Genomic DNA, 17,165 nt, shown 5'->3' with positions numbered 1-17,165 from the left:
AAACTAATGCAATTCTTACCTGGCTTTATAATAGGGATTAGGTGGTTTCAACTACCATATTTGCTTTTAACAGAAGATAGGTCACAGCTTGATGCAACACAACGTAGAAAATGACAGCTTGTCTTTTCACATTGTAATAATCACACCCTACACATAATTCTGTACTGCATGCCATAACATGTCCTATACATTTGACTTGTGCACACCATAGAATCATAGAAACACAAGGCTGGAAAGGACCTACAAGATCATCTAGTCCAACTGTCCTCCTATCACCAATACTACCCACTAAACTACTAAATCTTATCTCGTAGCACCTTTTCCAGGCGCTTCTTGAACACCGTGAGGAATGGTGACTCCACCAACTCCCTGGGCAGGCCGCTCCAGCGCCTGACCACTCTTTGAGAGAAAACGTTTGATTCTGCTATCTAATCTAAATCTCCCCTGCCGCAACTTGTGGCCATTTCCTCGAGTCCTGTCATTAGTTATCTGAGAGAAGAGGCCAACCCTCTACTCATCACAATCTCCCTTCAGGCACCCCCCAGTGCACTCAGCCGCTCCTCACAGGACTTGTGTTCCAGGCCCTTCACCAGCTTCGTAGCCCCTCTCTGGACACGCTCCAGGGCCTCGATGTCCTTCTTGTAGTGAGGGGCCCAAAGCTGAACACAGCACTCGAGGTGCGGCCTCACCAGAACAGAGTACAGGGGGATGATCACCTCCCTGCTCCTGCTGGCTACACTATTCCTGATACAAGCCAGGATGCCATTGGCCTTCTTGACCACCTGGGTACACTGCCAGCTCATGTTCAGCCGAGCACTTATCAACTCTCCCCGGTCCCTTTCCTCTTCACAGTCTTCTAACCACTCTCCCCAAGCCTATAGCGTTGCATGGGGTTATTGTGGCCGAAGTGCAGGACCCGGCACTTAGGCTTGTTAAACCTCATCCCATTTGCCTCAGCCCAGCAGTCCAGGCTATCCAGATCCCTCTGAAGGGCCACCCTACCCTCAGGTAGATCGACACTACCTCCCAATTTGGTGTCATCTTCAAACTTACTGAGGGTACACTCAATCCCCACATCCAGGTCATCAATAAAGATATTAAACAAGATAGGCCCCAGTACCGACCCCTGGGGGACACCACTTGTAACAGGATGCCAGCTGGACTTAACTCCATTAACCACTACCCGCTGGGCACAGCCCTCCAGCCAGTTATTTACCCAGAGAAGAGTGTACCTGTCCAGGCCACAGGCAGCCAGTTTCCCCAGGAGAAGACTGTGGGAGACCGTGTCAAAGGCTTTGCTGAAGTCTAAGTAGACATCAACAGCCCTTCCCTCATCTAGTCTGGTCACACGGTCATAAAAGGAGATGAGGTTGGACAAGCACGACCTGCCTTTTGTGAACCTGTGCTGGCTGGGCCAACGATACTTAATGATATCGTGATACTTAATGTATCTTTCCTTACAGTGTATCATAACTATAAAGAGTTTCCTCCTCCCCATAAAGGATCAGCAGAAGTAACCAATGCAAGAGAGAGCTGGGAAACATTCTCCTATTGATACACTTAAAATTAACTTCAGAAGATTTTACTTACTTCTAGTATGAAAACCACTTGTGTTTATGTGATCTACTTTACTATTATAAGTACAGGAAAACGACTACATCCATTTTCTTACTGTCATTTATACAATGAAAGTACAGTTCTATGACACAGCTAAATAATGTCATATTAATACTCTCAAATGCTATAATATAAAAAGCTGGCATCCATAAAATATAACAGAAAACTGAAAATTTCTAGATAGTGTTTTCCTTCTAGCTTGTCACTTAAAAACATGTATTTAAAGCACGATATATGTGAAGGTGGGTTAATTCTGATTTCTGAAATCAAAGGCGAAATGTCTTCATATTTCATAGTTGTGGCAGGACTTCGGACCATATGTATTTATCCACAGAACAAGGACCCATCCATACTCTTGATAAGAGCCTTTTACAACCTTTTCATAAATGCAACCCTAAGAGACTGACTCTCAGGGAAATCAAATTAAAAAAAAATACATTTCGAGGAACTGTAATTTCTGAAACACAAGAATTTTATAAGCAAAAGAATACCATTACCTTGTACTCATACAAATATTCAGTACCGTTCTAATTCATTAACTCTTGTTTAAAAATTTAAAGGAATGCATTTAAATAAGAGATGTAGCTCAAAGACATAAATTATTAACTGGCTGCCTTACATAGGCTACTCCAAAGTCACCAGCAAAAAGAAAGTTTATATATGGCTCTGCTGATCCAAGATAAATCTCTCCTCTGTGCATGAACTACTTTGTTCCATAGCTCTGTTTTCTTCTTCTGTTCCTGCCTTTTACATATTTGGCAATGTTAAAGATTCCTCAAAGTTTTCTCCTATGTAACTTACAGAACAAAAATTACAACTTTGACCTCAAAAAGTGAAAGCATATGCTAGCTTGTCATTACCCGAAAAAATAGGCAGACAAAAAAAAAATCGTATTTTTCTAAGGTTCCACTGGTTACACTCTTTAATTTGACACAATTTTACGTTCATTTTTATTACCTTTTTAAATGGGTGTTTACACTTACAGTTCCAGAAGAGGCAGCAAAACAGGTTAGAGTATAAAAGCTGGTTGTAACATATGAGTAGTAAACGGTAGTTTTCCTTCTAATCATTCTAGTTGTTGCTCACATTTTAGCTAATATATGCAAACACTCACTGTAGGAAGTTATTACATTTAATTGCCCAAGAGATGAGCCAAAAGCATAAAGTTCAGCTCTGCACCTGAACTGAACCTTCTTAAAGTTCATCAGTTCTAGACTTGGATATACAGATATTTTAAAGGTCATCCAGTAAACTGGAAACTAGCTCCCCTAAATCTGGGTGCACTCAGACATGACCATCATCTGGTTTGTGCCTGTCTTATGTCAATAGCTTAGTTTTAAAATCTATCTCTTAAAAAAATAAAAAATAAAAAAAATACACCACACACACCAACCATAAGATCAAGTAAAACACAACATTCTCTCTACCCAATTTTATGAAATTAACTTGGATTAGCTACAACTCAAGGCACAAATGAGTGCCTTCTACTTAGTGCCTTTAATGTCTGGACCTGGCAAGGCATTCAAATATATACTGGGGAAGTTATGTGGTGACTAGGTGAATTACATGACTGTACGTCTTCCTTATTTGATCACATTCTTCACTTCCAACCCAAAAACCAAAAGCGTATGTTGTTTGTAGGAATAAATATATCAATACGTATGTGGCATGAAACAGAAAATTCTTAATGGTACTTAAGGGAAAATAATATCAATTAATATTCTCAATATTAGCTGCCTTTACCAGACACTGAATTCTTTTATGAATAGAAATGGATATCAGTTGTGTTGGAGAACGTTCCACACCTTTTTAATTTTTTTTTTCAATACCAGAGAAAGAGAGTAATATCTGCAAGAATGAACTAAAATCTGAGCTGCAGCTCCGTAAGTCAAGAGGAAAATATAAGTTAAAGCTGTCCTTGTTGCATTTCTATAAATGCACGGTCCTACGAAAAAACTGTTCTAATGAATGCTGGTTTTCACTGGTCCCATTGAACCAAAAACAGAGCTGAGGGTTGTTGCAGAACAGAGATTTCTGATTGTGTCTTGCCTTTCCTCGTTACAGCAACAACTGGAAGGACATTTGGCTGGAGATCAGCTTCACAAAAACCTTTGTTCTGACATAGCACCAACAGGACATTACTCAGACTAGTGAGATCCTCCCTGAGCTACTTAAGCATTATTTTTTGGACATGAACGTGGCTTATGGTACAATGCAAAACTGCTACATCATGCCAGAGAAGCTGTCCAACTATATATCTGTAACACAGACTCTTTAAGACCACACAATTTTAGCATAATATAACCTATGTGCTACAGTCTGCAATTCATATATAGTGTGCTTCTGCCCTGTAACATAGCAGCAGAGTCTAAACACAGCAACTAAAATGTCTGGAAGTTAATTTCCAGTTCTTCTTTCTATGGGTGTCCCTGCTGGCATTCCTGAAGGAACTGAATGAAGCTTTTTCACAAATATAAACCAGAACAACTCTTTTTTTAGTTTCTTTGACCATTTTCTCACTTCTTTTTCCCTTGCCACAGGTAACCTACAGTTATACAAGTAGATATCCATCTACCGTGTCTGATTTTTCCCTGATAAAATGCACACTTTCTCCTGTTTGGGTTGACAAGAAAAATAGGATTTCTCCTCCTTCTTTCTACATTCCTAGTCTCAATACCTGACAATCTCCATCAATCTTGTTAATTTTCCTAAATAAAAATTATCCTCACTCTAGAAGTTCTTAAAATATGGTGAATCTGGGAGAGTAAGGATAGCAAAGATGAATTTGGATGTATTGAATTTCCTTGACTCTCCATAAACGTCCCCAGTAGCCTCTTTCAAGACACAGGATACTGCACTAGGTAGATCTTTGCTTTTAACTAGTTTGAGAGTTCTAAAAAATTGTAACATGACATTAATTTAAGAAATTCAGCTCTTTACCTGCACAAATTTCAGAAATGCTTTTCAAGCTTAAAGTACTTTCTTGTGCGTGTGTGTTGGCGAGGGTTGTTTTTCGTTCTTATTGAATTGTCCTTATGTCAACCTTGAGTTCTTGCACTTTCCCATTTTCTTCCCCATCCCACTGTGGGCAGGAGGAGTGAGCAAACAGCTGTATGGCGTTTAGCTGTCTACTGGGTTAAACCACAAACCAAATATTTTTCAGACTGTTAAAACTGCTAGACTGAAGTCTTCATCCCTCAAGTTTGTTTAGCCATGTAAGCAAGAATCAATACCTTCTTTCTTTCCAGTTTACTATCTATGTACCTGCATACAAAGTGAGAAATACTAAGGTATGCTACAGTGGCTTATAAAAGGACAGCAAAGTGACTTTGACTTGTAAAAGGACAGCAAGAAGTTTTGATAGAGCAAAAAATAACCAAACAATTGCTCTATCTACTCCTGCACTACATTCTTGGAGGAAAAAAACAAAACAAAACAAAAACAAGGAAGCACAAAGGAAATTGGTCATGGTTTCAGATTCTTAGGTAGAGCCTGATTCACATCCATGTAAATTAGCAATACCACAATTTAAAACCAGTGGAAATTCACCGCTAATGGCAATAGCAGAAGTCACTGAAATTTCCTTTCCCTTGCAACTGAAAATACTCAAGTACTAAGTACTAAGCTGAATTTGAAAAAAATGTTGCACTACAACTGAGAAGCAAACAATAAAACGATAAGTAAAAATAGATAGGAAAATTCTTTAAAAGGAAAACACTGGGGGAAAAAGATCTTGTCAAAGTATTCTTTACTCTTACAGTTGTTACATTAATATTTATAACTTACCTGTTACCTGTTTCTTCAACTTTTCAATTTCTTCTTTTAAGCTTTTAATTTCTAGATCTTTACTTGCTGTAATTGGGCCATCCACTGTTGAATACTGCAGAGCCTGTACTGTCTGGGTGGACTCTAAAAACAGATGTAAAAGAGAGGAACCAATTACACGCCTGACATCTAGGTGGTCAGAAGGATATTACTGGTTAACTAAGACATGCCAAAAAGCCCCTCTACTGAGGCATTTTACATGTATGCACTTAAGGCCGTATCCCAGACATTAACACCTAACGTGCAGACTCAAAACCTTAAAGCAAAAACAGCATTAAGGTAGAAATTTAAATTATGATGAATATTTCAGAAAACTACAGTTGCAATTATTATTGAATGCCTCTACAGATCTAATGAAAAAACGTTTCTTTTTTCCCCCCAAACAATAGAAAGCAACATACACCTTTGAGAATTCAAGAACTGCATTAGGTTACACAGTCATTTATGTGTCAAAAATCTTTTCCAGTCTCCAGCAAGACCAAGTCTTACTCCTGTAAAAAACTATACATGTCTACAGATTAGGATGCTATGATTTATAATTTCTAATGGCTAATGGCCAATTTTTTCAGGATGCTATGATGCCAATTATTTTCAGGATGCTACAATATATAATTTCTAATGACATGGGGCCAATTACTTTCAGCAACTGTCAACTGGACAAATTAAGTTCTTACAGATTTTTAGAATTAAATCTTTTTATGCCAGAATGGTTATTAAATCTTTACACCAGAATGGTTATATAAGACATAGTGCAAGCGGTGTCAGCATGTTTTAAGAAGTTGCATACACACGATATTTCAGGCATAAAGACTATCAGAAGTTTAATATGTCAACGGAAATAAGAGATCTTTTTCTTCTAGAAATCTTTCTGTGAGTCATATTTTTTTTCTCCACTGAATAAACTGTGCTTCACATAACCACAAGCTAATTAAGTCAAAATCATGACTGAAAGATTTTTCTATGATACCTTGCAGTTTTCTACTAAGTTCAAGCTTTTCCTGTTCTAGACGTCTTATTCTCCTCTCATAAGCTTCTGTTGCTAAACTGTCCTCCAAAGTTCTTTGAATACTCGCATCAAGATCCATGGAGGGTGGTCCAGCTGTCAGCCTGAGACAGCTGCGGTCTGAAAGCACACTGGGAAAGAAAATTAAACAGTATTTCATTTTACAACAGGACGTGTTTAAAATTTAAAAAACAAACAAACAGTAAAGTTGTTTAAATTGTGAATAACTACGTAAATCATTACACAATAAAATAATAGTTTGTCAGTATGTGCTTAATAAAACTTGAATTCATTTCTACCTAGCATGACTGATATCCCCAATGCGTTTTTAATAATATAAAAGTGAATAAACTCCTGATTAAAAATAACCATTACAGACAGTCCAAGTTAGTTTCCAGATGGCAAAAAGTGAGTGTCTAGATACTTAATAAGATTACAATAACAGTTTATTTTAAAATTATTCATCAAGTTTGCCAAGTACTTTAATTATAACAACTACAACAAATGGTGTGAAATTATCACATGAAAATCTGAGCATCTATATATCAGAAATACTATGAGGCCTTGGTTCTGTGTATACACATTTACACACACTGCTACTTATGCAAATAATCTTTTTGAAGTCTAGAGGTCATCTCACGTAACTAGTACTAAGCACATGTTTGCAGAAACATGCCTGGCTTTTCAATAGTTGTAATAATTATTTATTTATTTGTAGAAATGATCAAGGAAGAGTATGTAGGTTTTCTTGTTACTGTTTTATTTAGCAGTAGAGATGACCATGACAAATACCACATTAATACAAAATTTACAATTAAGAGTATTTTTTGTTGTTGTTTCCATTCAAACTAAGAAGAGTTTCAAAGGACTAGAAATAAAACAGTTTTTAAAGACTTATAAGCCAAGTTCTCTCTGGGTCCACACATCTGGTCTTATCTTTGCCATAAGTGGTCAACTTCTCACACTGTCTGAAAACCACCATTTTCAACATAACACCTCTGAACAGATTTGTTGACCTATACACTGAAGTAAATTTTACCTGCAGAAGGTTCACTATTTTGGACAAACAGCATTTTAGTTTATTCCCTGGTAATCTCCTCAATAAAACACATTCTTTTGTTATCTGTTTATAGTGGGTTTCAGAGAGAAACCGGATATTATGCAACTATCCTACTGACAATTCCAGAAATTTTACTTACCAGCTACTCGTATATGTGAAACCCACAAATGGTAAATGATGGCCAGAAAATGCAGTGTGTGATGGTGGAGGCATTGTCTCCTAGAAAAATAACAGGACAGTTGAGCAAGTAATATCCAACTGGATTAAAAAAATAATAAAAAAAAGAGTTTAATCATGTGTGAAGTGTTAGTGACAATATCATATTAACTAGATTCTCAGTCATCCTTATATACAGCTCAAATATGAAATGGCATCACCTAAATCTACCTATAATAGCAGGCAATATATAAAAATATAACATGCTGGCATAAAAATGTTTTTCTGATTAAACAGACTATCATTGGAGGAAAGCAGAATATAATAAAGATTAAAAGACAATTAACTCCGTCTGTTTTTCAAGAAGCTCTTAGCTCACACAGTATTTTTTAATTCCCTCTTTTACTCCTCTCTGCTCTTCAGTCAGCAGGGCTTTTGCCCATAGATTTACGCCTTTCCTGAGCAGGCTCTCTCTACTTTGACAGAACAATTTTCTAGAAAAAAAGTATTATAACAGGGTTTTCTAACCCCATTAATGTTTTGAACATTTCTACCGTCATTGTTCCTTTTCTCTGCCAGACAAATCAACAAACTACAGACAATTACATATCGAGACAAATCTTTGAGTTTCTCTTCAGGCTAAAACAACCTTGTTGCTATATTTCTGGAAGCCTTATAAGTTCTAATATTCTTAAGTATACTGTTAAAAGTTTCCTGTTTAATCCCAAGATGCAAGGTTTATGTTGTTACACTAAAGGTTGCCTCCCAGTCTGTCTTGCATAATGCCTGCTTACATAATGGTCATCAAAGGCAGCCCCCTGTGAAGAAGCATGTGACCCTGAGAGTGATAAAGCATTTGAAATAAAAGAAAATGTAATGCTTCTTTTTTTTCCTGAAATCAAACAGAAAAAGAAGAAGAGAACCAGTTGTACATGTTTTAATGTAAAATTTAGCAGGACAGAACAGGTAACAAGACTGTATTCAAAAGAAATCCAAAATTACTTCTTGGGTGGTGACATCAACTATATTACATCACAAACTTGACCTTCTAGCAGAAAAATGATCTTCACATCAAAAAAGGCCCCTAGATAGGAGAAGCTTAGACAGTGTGAATAAGCTACAAAAGGTAATCAAGCTTTACAAAGACCTGCTACAGACAGCATCCATTTTTACCACCCAATCCTGACAGTTGTCCCTGGACAAAATAATATGCAAACATATTGGAAGACCGTATAAAAAAGTTATAACATAAAAATAGTTGTGAAAGGAAATGGGCAATACCAGATTCAAGTGGAGAACAACTGAGAATTATGACTGCTTTATACACTGTAACCATAGAATTTATTACTTTTCATATAGTTCAAGTTGAGAGTTTTTCCACCTCTTCCAGACATTTTGACATTCACCATAAAAACTAGCAAAAAAAAAAAAAAGTAAAAAATGCATGTTGTTCCTATGCAGCCACACTGATTTGCCTGATCTGTCTACTTGAAAGGAGTAGACAGACACATACCTCTACCACTGGATTTCATCTGGTTTTAGTCTGCTGTTGGAGGAATGGGAATGCAAACAACAGTCACATCCTGCCTATATCAAGTCATGTTGACTAAAGCTTATCTGTGGGTCCAGGAAGCTCAATGGAACTGAGAAGCATAAGCAGTTCAGAAAACAAAAGCAAAAACAGTGCAAATGCTTCACCTCACATGCATGCAACAGATTTCTGAACCATTCAATAAATAAAAACACATTTCCAAAGAGATGACACAAGGCATTCCTCTGATGCTAGGATCCCTATCATCTGTCAAAGGTCCCATTTAAAAGCATAGAAACACTAAGATTTTTAACATCTTCAAAAAGATGTTAAAAAAGATGCAACTTTTTAGTTGCAAGCTTTTTAGCAAAGGCTAAATTACTTATGTCTCACTAAGATTGCTCCTGAAAAAAAAGTAGCTGTAACATTTTTCCTAAATTTTCCCAAAGTTCAACTTAAGTCAGAAAAGAAGCTTGAAAAATTTTACTCAGAATGAACTGAGGTTTGGCAGAGATACAAGCAATTACTAATACAGTGCTACAACAAAATGCATTATGCAAACTTAATACAACTATCAACAATGTTCTATTAAAAATAGTGTCTTGCAGACTACCTACATGTAAATATATTATTATTTTAAAAATTTGGACACTAAGAAGTTGTGACTGCAAATAAGTCATACGTGTAAGTAAGACGTAAAGTTACAAAGACTGTACAATATTTAACAGAAATTATCCCTACAGATCCATACTTGGACGATCAGACTCCAAGCTATGAATTTATACCTCCCTACAGGTTCTTCAAAGCTTCATTTATTTATATTTGTGCAGAACATCATGAACACAGAAATATACTGCCATTATTATATACGTTTTGTTGTAAAGTATAAAACAAAAACAGACTTCTCAAAATGTTAATTACATACTTACAGAATTTTTTAAGCAATCATCATCCACATCAAAGTTTGATGTATCAGTGGGGCTGCTGACTTCTGGGATGTAAGGTGCGTCACAGTTTTTAATGTTGTCCCAATCAATCCCAGCAAAAAATGGATGGTTCTTAAAGTCTTCTATCCCATTTTGTCCAAGTCGATGTTCTCTGCTACAAATGAGCCTTCGGATGAGGTCCTTTGCACTTTCAGAGACATCTGTCACTTGAGCAGGAAACTGAAACCTCTCCTTGAAAATTAAAGTAAGAGAAAATAGTTTATTACCAACAAAAAGTTAGAGAAATCACTCTTCTGAGTGAAAATTATTATGTAGAAAAATAAATGCACAAATATGCAGGTTCTTAAATATACATAGTAAGGTTTCTAGGTAAAAGACTTCTGACAAAGGAGAGAAACTATTTAAAATTTATCTCCTAGATTTTCTTATTTGAATTTCTCTTAAACTGTTGGATTCTACAGCTGCCTCCAAGTGGAAGAACATTTAAGAATCTGCTGCATAAGCCAACCAATAGAACCAACACAAGAAACACAAAAGGAGCAATACAACGTATCCAAGACTTGCTCCATAGAGTGAACTAGCAGCTGTGTTTCCAAATCCACATTTTAGCTTTCAACTGCTTTATCCTAAAGCAAAGTCATCTGCAATCCATAACCATAAACTCTATACGGAAACATACTTTATGTTCTACATTTATAAACATTGACATAATTATTACATAAAGCCTTATTTTTAAATACACCTCCAAGTTACCCTATTGCTTATTAAAATTAGCTCAGAGAGAGACAGAAAGAAAATGCACTAACTTTGTGGTTCATTATTTTCCCATAGGTCTCCACCAAGGACTCAGCATAAAAGGGTGTTTCTCCATAAAGCATTTCATACATGCAAACGCCCAGGGACCACCAGTCACACTCAGGCCCATACTTCCCTTTTCCATCTTCCATGGCCTGTAAGATTTCTGGAGAGATGTAGTCTGGCGTTCCAACTGCCACTGAAGATTGGACCTGTAGAAGTTACATTTGCAGGACTAAAATCAACTTCCATCATTACAGACACTGCTGCTTGTGGCACTGTGCATGTATATAAACTTAGCCTAGTTTAACCTAAACACAAAAAAAAGCTTCTAAATTTATAAAAGAATACTTAAGCATCCAAGTTACTTCATTAATAGGCATTCCAATGACATTTTTTGATAAACTCTTACGAATATTTAATAAAAGAGAAAGAAGAAACTGCCAATGCTTAGTCTAGAGTTGTTATTGATTAATTATGTTTTAGGGCACATATCATGCCCTGGAGTGTTATATTTGAGATAATATATATGATTACATATATTAACCTAAGCATTTTATAAACAGTAAGTCCAAACAGCATGCGGTAATATTTTGAACTGAGGCTAGTTACATACCAATACCATTACAATTCCATTTCATTTGACATAAGGCACCTTTTCTCTTTATTAACATATATTTTAGTGGCTAGCAAAGGACTGAGGAAAATTTATGAATATATCATTCTTTCTAATTTACCGTTCCATCTTCCATAAGTTTCAGACAAGAACCAAAATCTGCTAATCGAATATGTCCATTCACATCCATCAAAATGTTGTCTGGTTTAATATCCCTGCAAATAAAAAAAAAATTCAGAATTAGTCCAAAAATGTATTGCATAACATATAGTCCAATCATTAACTCTGTAACACTCTTTATCATTGAAAAACAGAAAAGATCAGTAGATGGAACACTATCACAAATCATGTAACAAAATTTTTACCAAGGGACATTTCATGACAGGGGCTGTACATCAAATCATACAATGCATATTGATTTTAGTAAGAATTGTGTAGTTAAACTCTTCTCATCTGTCACAGGTAGAAAAGACAACTTTATTAGCTCTGAACTACAAGTATACAAAACTTTAAATCATCTAAAGAATTTTAGCGAAGTGCTCTCAAGTGAAAGATGAACACAAACACTGAAGACAAACTATAAGTTTTACTACAGAACAAAAGTTAACGAAACACTAAAATAACTAACAGATTATTAAAATTAATGTCTTTCTTCAGCATTTTTCTCTCACATCTCAGCTCACTATGTATGTCTGTCATACTACTGAAATGACCAACAAAGCCATTGTACAGACTGCTGCAGCTTTGCTTGGCCAAAATCTGCACCTATCCTACTCAGGTCATAACACAAATGGAAAAAACCCTTCTAAACAGGCATCATAATAAACATTCCTTATTTTGCAAAATTGATTTTTTTTTGTCTCATGTCTTACAGATACCCAAGTACACTGAAATATAGATAAAGTGTAGCAGAGTAGAGGGGGAGAATCACCTCCCTTGACCTGCTGGCCAAGCTTCTTTTGATGCCACACAGGATACAGTTGGCTTTCTGGGCTGTAAGTGCCCATTGCCAGCTCATGCTGTTGTTCTAAACATTGCTTATTGAGAATTTATAATGGCAAAATTAGAAAGTCACCTTGAGTGGCATTACAGAAGCAACTGTGCAAAGCTCTCACCCTGTTACACCCAGTTATACACTTTTATACGCAGTCAGTTATAGTTAATATAGTACCATCACGTTGTTCTGAAGAAAGATTACTTTGTGAATTAGGGTTATCATGTATCAGTAAAGCCATCGGTTTTATATCAGGCTTTTACTCCAATAATTATTTTCACTTGGATATATATATATGCAATAATTCACATGTAGCATCTGGCTTTATAAACTACCTTTTATAAATATCCATTTATTGTAACTAACTTCAATCCTGATTCACTCACAACTTTAAAAAGTTAATTTACAAAAGCAGAAACATTATTACAATTTACTTCCCCCCCACCCCCAGTCTTTTCAAAGCAGTAAGTATTTTTATTTTAACTAGAATTGGCACAGGCACCTGACCACCCATGGTTTGAATGCAGCTGGGTTACCACAAAACCCTGTTTGCTACCGAAGTTGCAATCCTCCCATTCTTCAGGCCCGCTGCTGACCCAGTCACCAGAACTGACAGCACGCAAAAGACAAAGAGAAGTGACAAGCAGAGCAAGAGAATGTGCCAGCAGATCCCAGGTAACAACCAATGTGCAATTCTGCAGCTCTCCAGGGTCCCTGGGGCCACAGCAGTGACAGTGCGTCTACTGATTTAATGCCTAACCGTTTGTGTCTTGTGACTTGAACAACAGATATTACAGAGCATGAAGAGCAGTGCCGGTATTGCCTCCAAGGCACTCAATCTCTTCATTTTAAGTATAGATAATATTGCCGGTATCTCAGATTCCCCGTGTAACCAGACCAATTCTTATGCCAGTAAAGCCGCACCATTAACTCAAATGAAACTCAGAAATCAGTTTCTGATCTAGTGTATCTTGGGAACCAAATATACTGGCACACAAACGTTAAGAGGCTTTACAGGATAAAAACACAAGGTAAAAGCTCAATTTCAAAACTCAAAGTGGCCCACGTTGAAAATAAATTTTAGCTGCCTTAAAAAAATGTAGAAATGTTTATAAAGTAACAACTAAACACTATATGTGAAATTAAACTTTTTGCATCATGTGACATGGCATAATGAAGACATTACATTACAAAGCAAACCATAAAAATTAACCAAAACCGTTCTCTAAATAACATTCTTTCTCTTGATTTTTGCTGACACCGAATATGCCAAAGAATTGCAACCTGCAGATTGCAGAAATAGTTTTATTTATTTTACAGTGACCCACCAAAAACATGTTCCTAACTGAAAACAAACACATGCTATGGAGACCTCTGGAAATGTAACTCCAGTATAAAACACTTTGTAAAAGCATGCAAGTTCCTCTTAGAAGCTGGACCTAGTTCAAGCTAAACAAAAACATGAGTCACCTTCGAGACTCCATTTATGCATGTTCAATCTTTTAGTACGTTCCTAAGAGAAATAATAATAATAATTAGTATAATAAAACCAAACTGACCTCCCCTACCCCATCTCACAAAATAGCAGAAAACATGGAAAAGCTCACTTTGTTTTCTGCACTATGCTGAAACAAAACTGCAAACACTGAAAGCACTCAGAGGAACAAGTACTTCTTGCACAGTGAAGTTTGTGAGGCTCAGAAATAACTTCACATGAGGAATTTTTACAGTTAAGGAAAAAGAAGCCAACTTAATGTACAGTATGGGGAAAAATAATGTCATAAACCTCACATCTCTGCTGAGCACTTTTTAGATTCCATTAAAATTAAGAGATTTACTCCAGGTTTTTGTTTTGAAGACATTTGTTTACTCCTTTAGTGATCAGAACTGATTTTTCTTCTCTTCTAAATAGAGCATGGTCTTCCCCATATTCCTTGGCTTATCCCAGTTCCCTTGGTGTATGCACTGGACCGCTGCTTCCATCTCAGCTGTAATTCTATTCCTACCATCTCCTGCCTCCTAAACTCGCCTAAGAAATTGAGATGTCCAATCTTCCACAGCCAATCAAACCTGCATCACCTCCACTCTGATTTCATTCTCTCACTGTCAGCTTCTTCACTCTTTAGTCCTAGTTTCCCTGCCTGTACACGTGAACTTTTTTCTCCTAAATTCTCAGCAGTCAGTATTTCCCCATGGTCATTTCCCAGATTCCATTCCCACTCCCACTGGTTTCTTATTCCTCCAGTCTGTACTTCCTCTGTCCTCTTTCTTCATTAACCTTTTGTTCTGCTACACAGGAATCTTCTTTGGTACTGCAACGTAGAGGACTATTAACAAAGAGTATCCACGCTTTCTCTAGAGTACTATTTACCATCATCTCCTTAAACTGCAGTGAAAGTCCCTTCATTCTTAGAGCTCTGAAATAGAGCAATCCAGCAGAACAAGGAAACTGCAAAGAACATAGGAGGCGATGGGTACAAGCTGTTAGAGACAGACCCAGTACAAAGCAAATCTGTTGCACGGGTTCTTCTGGAAGTACACCACAGTGGATTAAGGGGGTATGGGTACCCACCATACCCAAAGAAGTACAATCCTTCCTTATATTGACTTCTATGCAGTACTGTCACCAGAGGTTGTGATCTGAGCACAGACTGCTGTTCTGTTTTTTTATTTGTTTGAATGAGTGACATACCAGTCTCAAAGGACCCAGAAGTCTCGAGCAAAGAAACTTCTTAAAACACACATTTGGTCATTTAAACCATGACTCCAACGCAGAGGACAGCCATGGGAGTGACTTCTATTTCTTTCAGTTGCTTTAGCCTTGATTATAGGAGAAAATCAGTACTCAACAGCAGCTTGGACAAAATGATGCTATTTGTATTTTGCAGACTTTATTATTTGCTCCCGTTCAGCTGAGGAATGCCATAGGAATAACAAGTTTGTGCGATGCTGGCAACTTCACCAGTGTAGAAAACAGAAGTGTGAAGGCTTCTGATAAAAACTGAAAAAATCTTTAAAGAATCATTTTTCAAAATTCATAATACTTCTTGGTTTAATGTGGGAAGCTGTTCATACTTCAGATTGGCTTGTTTATCCAGATGACTTCACTCAACTCTCTTTAAAATAAGTTTACCTTCTCAAGCCATAATTAAAACCCAAACATTTTACATACAAACTGTGTTAATATAAACAAAATTCTGAAATGAGACTACAGCAGACATTTGGATTATTGCTATATATTTTGATTTCTCTGTTAATGAGCCAGAGTAGAATTTCATTTGTTCGGTAAGACTCAAGAAAAAGTATTCCCTCTGAGACATACTAAACCCATACATGGCACATTCCACTTGCAAAACAAATACTTGTGAATCAATTTTTTTCCTGGATTCATTTCTGATACTAAATGAAACTCTACAAATCGCGAGGTCTTGCATATTGAAATTTGGGCTAGCTGATCTCCTGATGTTCCTTGAATTATGAAGCATGAATTATCTGATGATTTTATGATTTCAAAATGTACCTGTTCCTGAGGTTCATCGACGTCATTCTTTGCATCACTGAATCAATGTTATTCAGTTATCTGCAAGACAACAACCAGTTCTGCAGGTCTACAGCACAGGAAGCAGCGACTCCAGAAGAATCTTGACTTAATTCAAACTAGACACCAGGAAAATTTTCTTTACCATGAGGGTGGTCAAACACTGAAACAAGCATCCTAGCAAGGTGGATAATGACCTCAGTAATGTGCTTTAACTCTCAGTTAGCCCTGAAGAGGTCAGGCAGTTGGGTTAGACGATCTCTGAATGTCCCTCCCAACTGTTCTAGTCTGATATTTTTTTCTTGGGCAACCTCATGGAGGCAGGGGAAGAGATAAATAGAAAGGAAGACACTTCTTTCCTGTGAGGTGACAGAGCACTGGGACAGGTTGCCCTGAGAGGCTGTGGAGTCTCCTTCTCCGGAGACATTCAAAACCCGCCTGGATGCCATCCTGTGAGACGTGCTGTAGGTGACCCTGCTTGGCAGGGGGGTTGGACTAGATGATCTTCAGAGGTCCCTGCCAGCCTCAGCCACTCTGTGATTCTGTGATACGTCACCATTGGACTAAACGGTTCAGATGTTAATAGACTGCCCTCACAAACACAGCTGAGCTTTTCAAAAAGCAGCAGAACTGAAGTGACAATAGAGGTTCATAGGGTTCTAGATTCAACAACTGCAATGTCAGCTGAGCCTGAAGAAAGAAATGGACCTGTCTGAAATCAAAGGAGCAATTTGATAGCAGAGCTACCAGTTTATTTTAGTCCCATAGATAAGAAAGTGATAATTTGGAGAACATCACTCTTTCAGACAGATCACACATCCCAAGACATGCTGTCCTTAAGAAACAAAGTGAGTAAGTTACATTATTTTTCATATGAACAGCATTTTCTCAATGCTATCACCAGTGCCAATTAAAATACCACCAGATGGAAAAAATAAATTAGTTTCTGGACTAACTGCTGGCAGAGAGAGACTGATGCAGACAACTTAATACTAATTGAGGATATCACAGTACATTATTTACTCATTAAACATACAAGAGGATACCCCAAAAGCATAAACCAAAAAAGTTAAAAGCAGACAT

The 17,165-nt window shown here is 37.0% G+C and overlaps 1 protein-coding gene across 5 annotated transcripts in view; it reads right to left on the bottom strand.

Annotated features, from left to right (window-relative positions):
* Positions 1-17,165, bottom strand: part of CDC42BPA (CDC42 binding protein kinase alpha) — a 162,522-nt gene that overhangs the window by 66,415 nt on the left and 78,942 nt on the right. For all 5 annotated transcript variants that reach the window (XM_080587648.1, XM_080587650.1, XM_080587646.1 and 2 more), the window contains exons 7-12: positions 11,672-11,765; positions 10,946-11,146; positions 10,122-10,370; positions 7,645-7,724; positions 6,410-6,576; positions 5,404-5,526 (exon numbers count right to left, since the gene is read on the bottom strand). In XM_080587648.1, coding sequence (XP_080443774.1) covers positions 5,404-5,526; positions 6,410-6,576; positions 7,645-7,724; positions 10,122-10,370; positions 10,946-11,146; positions 11,672-11,765 — 914 coding nt within the window. The remainder of the gene's footprint in view (positions 1-5,403; positions 5,527-6,409; positions 6,577-7,644; positions 7,725-10,121; positions 10,371-10,945; positions 11,147-11,671; positions 11,766-17,165) is intronic.

This window comes from Anser brachyrhynchus, assembly GCF_964034855.1.
Source record: "Anser brachyrhynchus genome assembly, chromosome: 3".
NCBI classification, from domain to species: domain Eukaryota; kingdom Metazoa; phylum Chordata; class Aves; order Anseriformes; family Anatidae; genus Anser; species Anser brachyrhynchus.
This window is presented reverse-complemented; position numbering and strand designations above follow the sequence as displayed.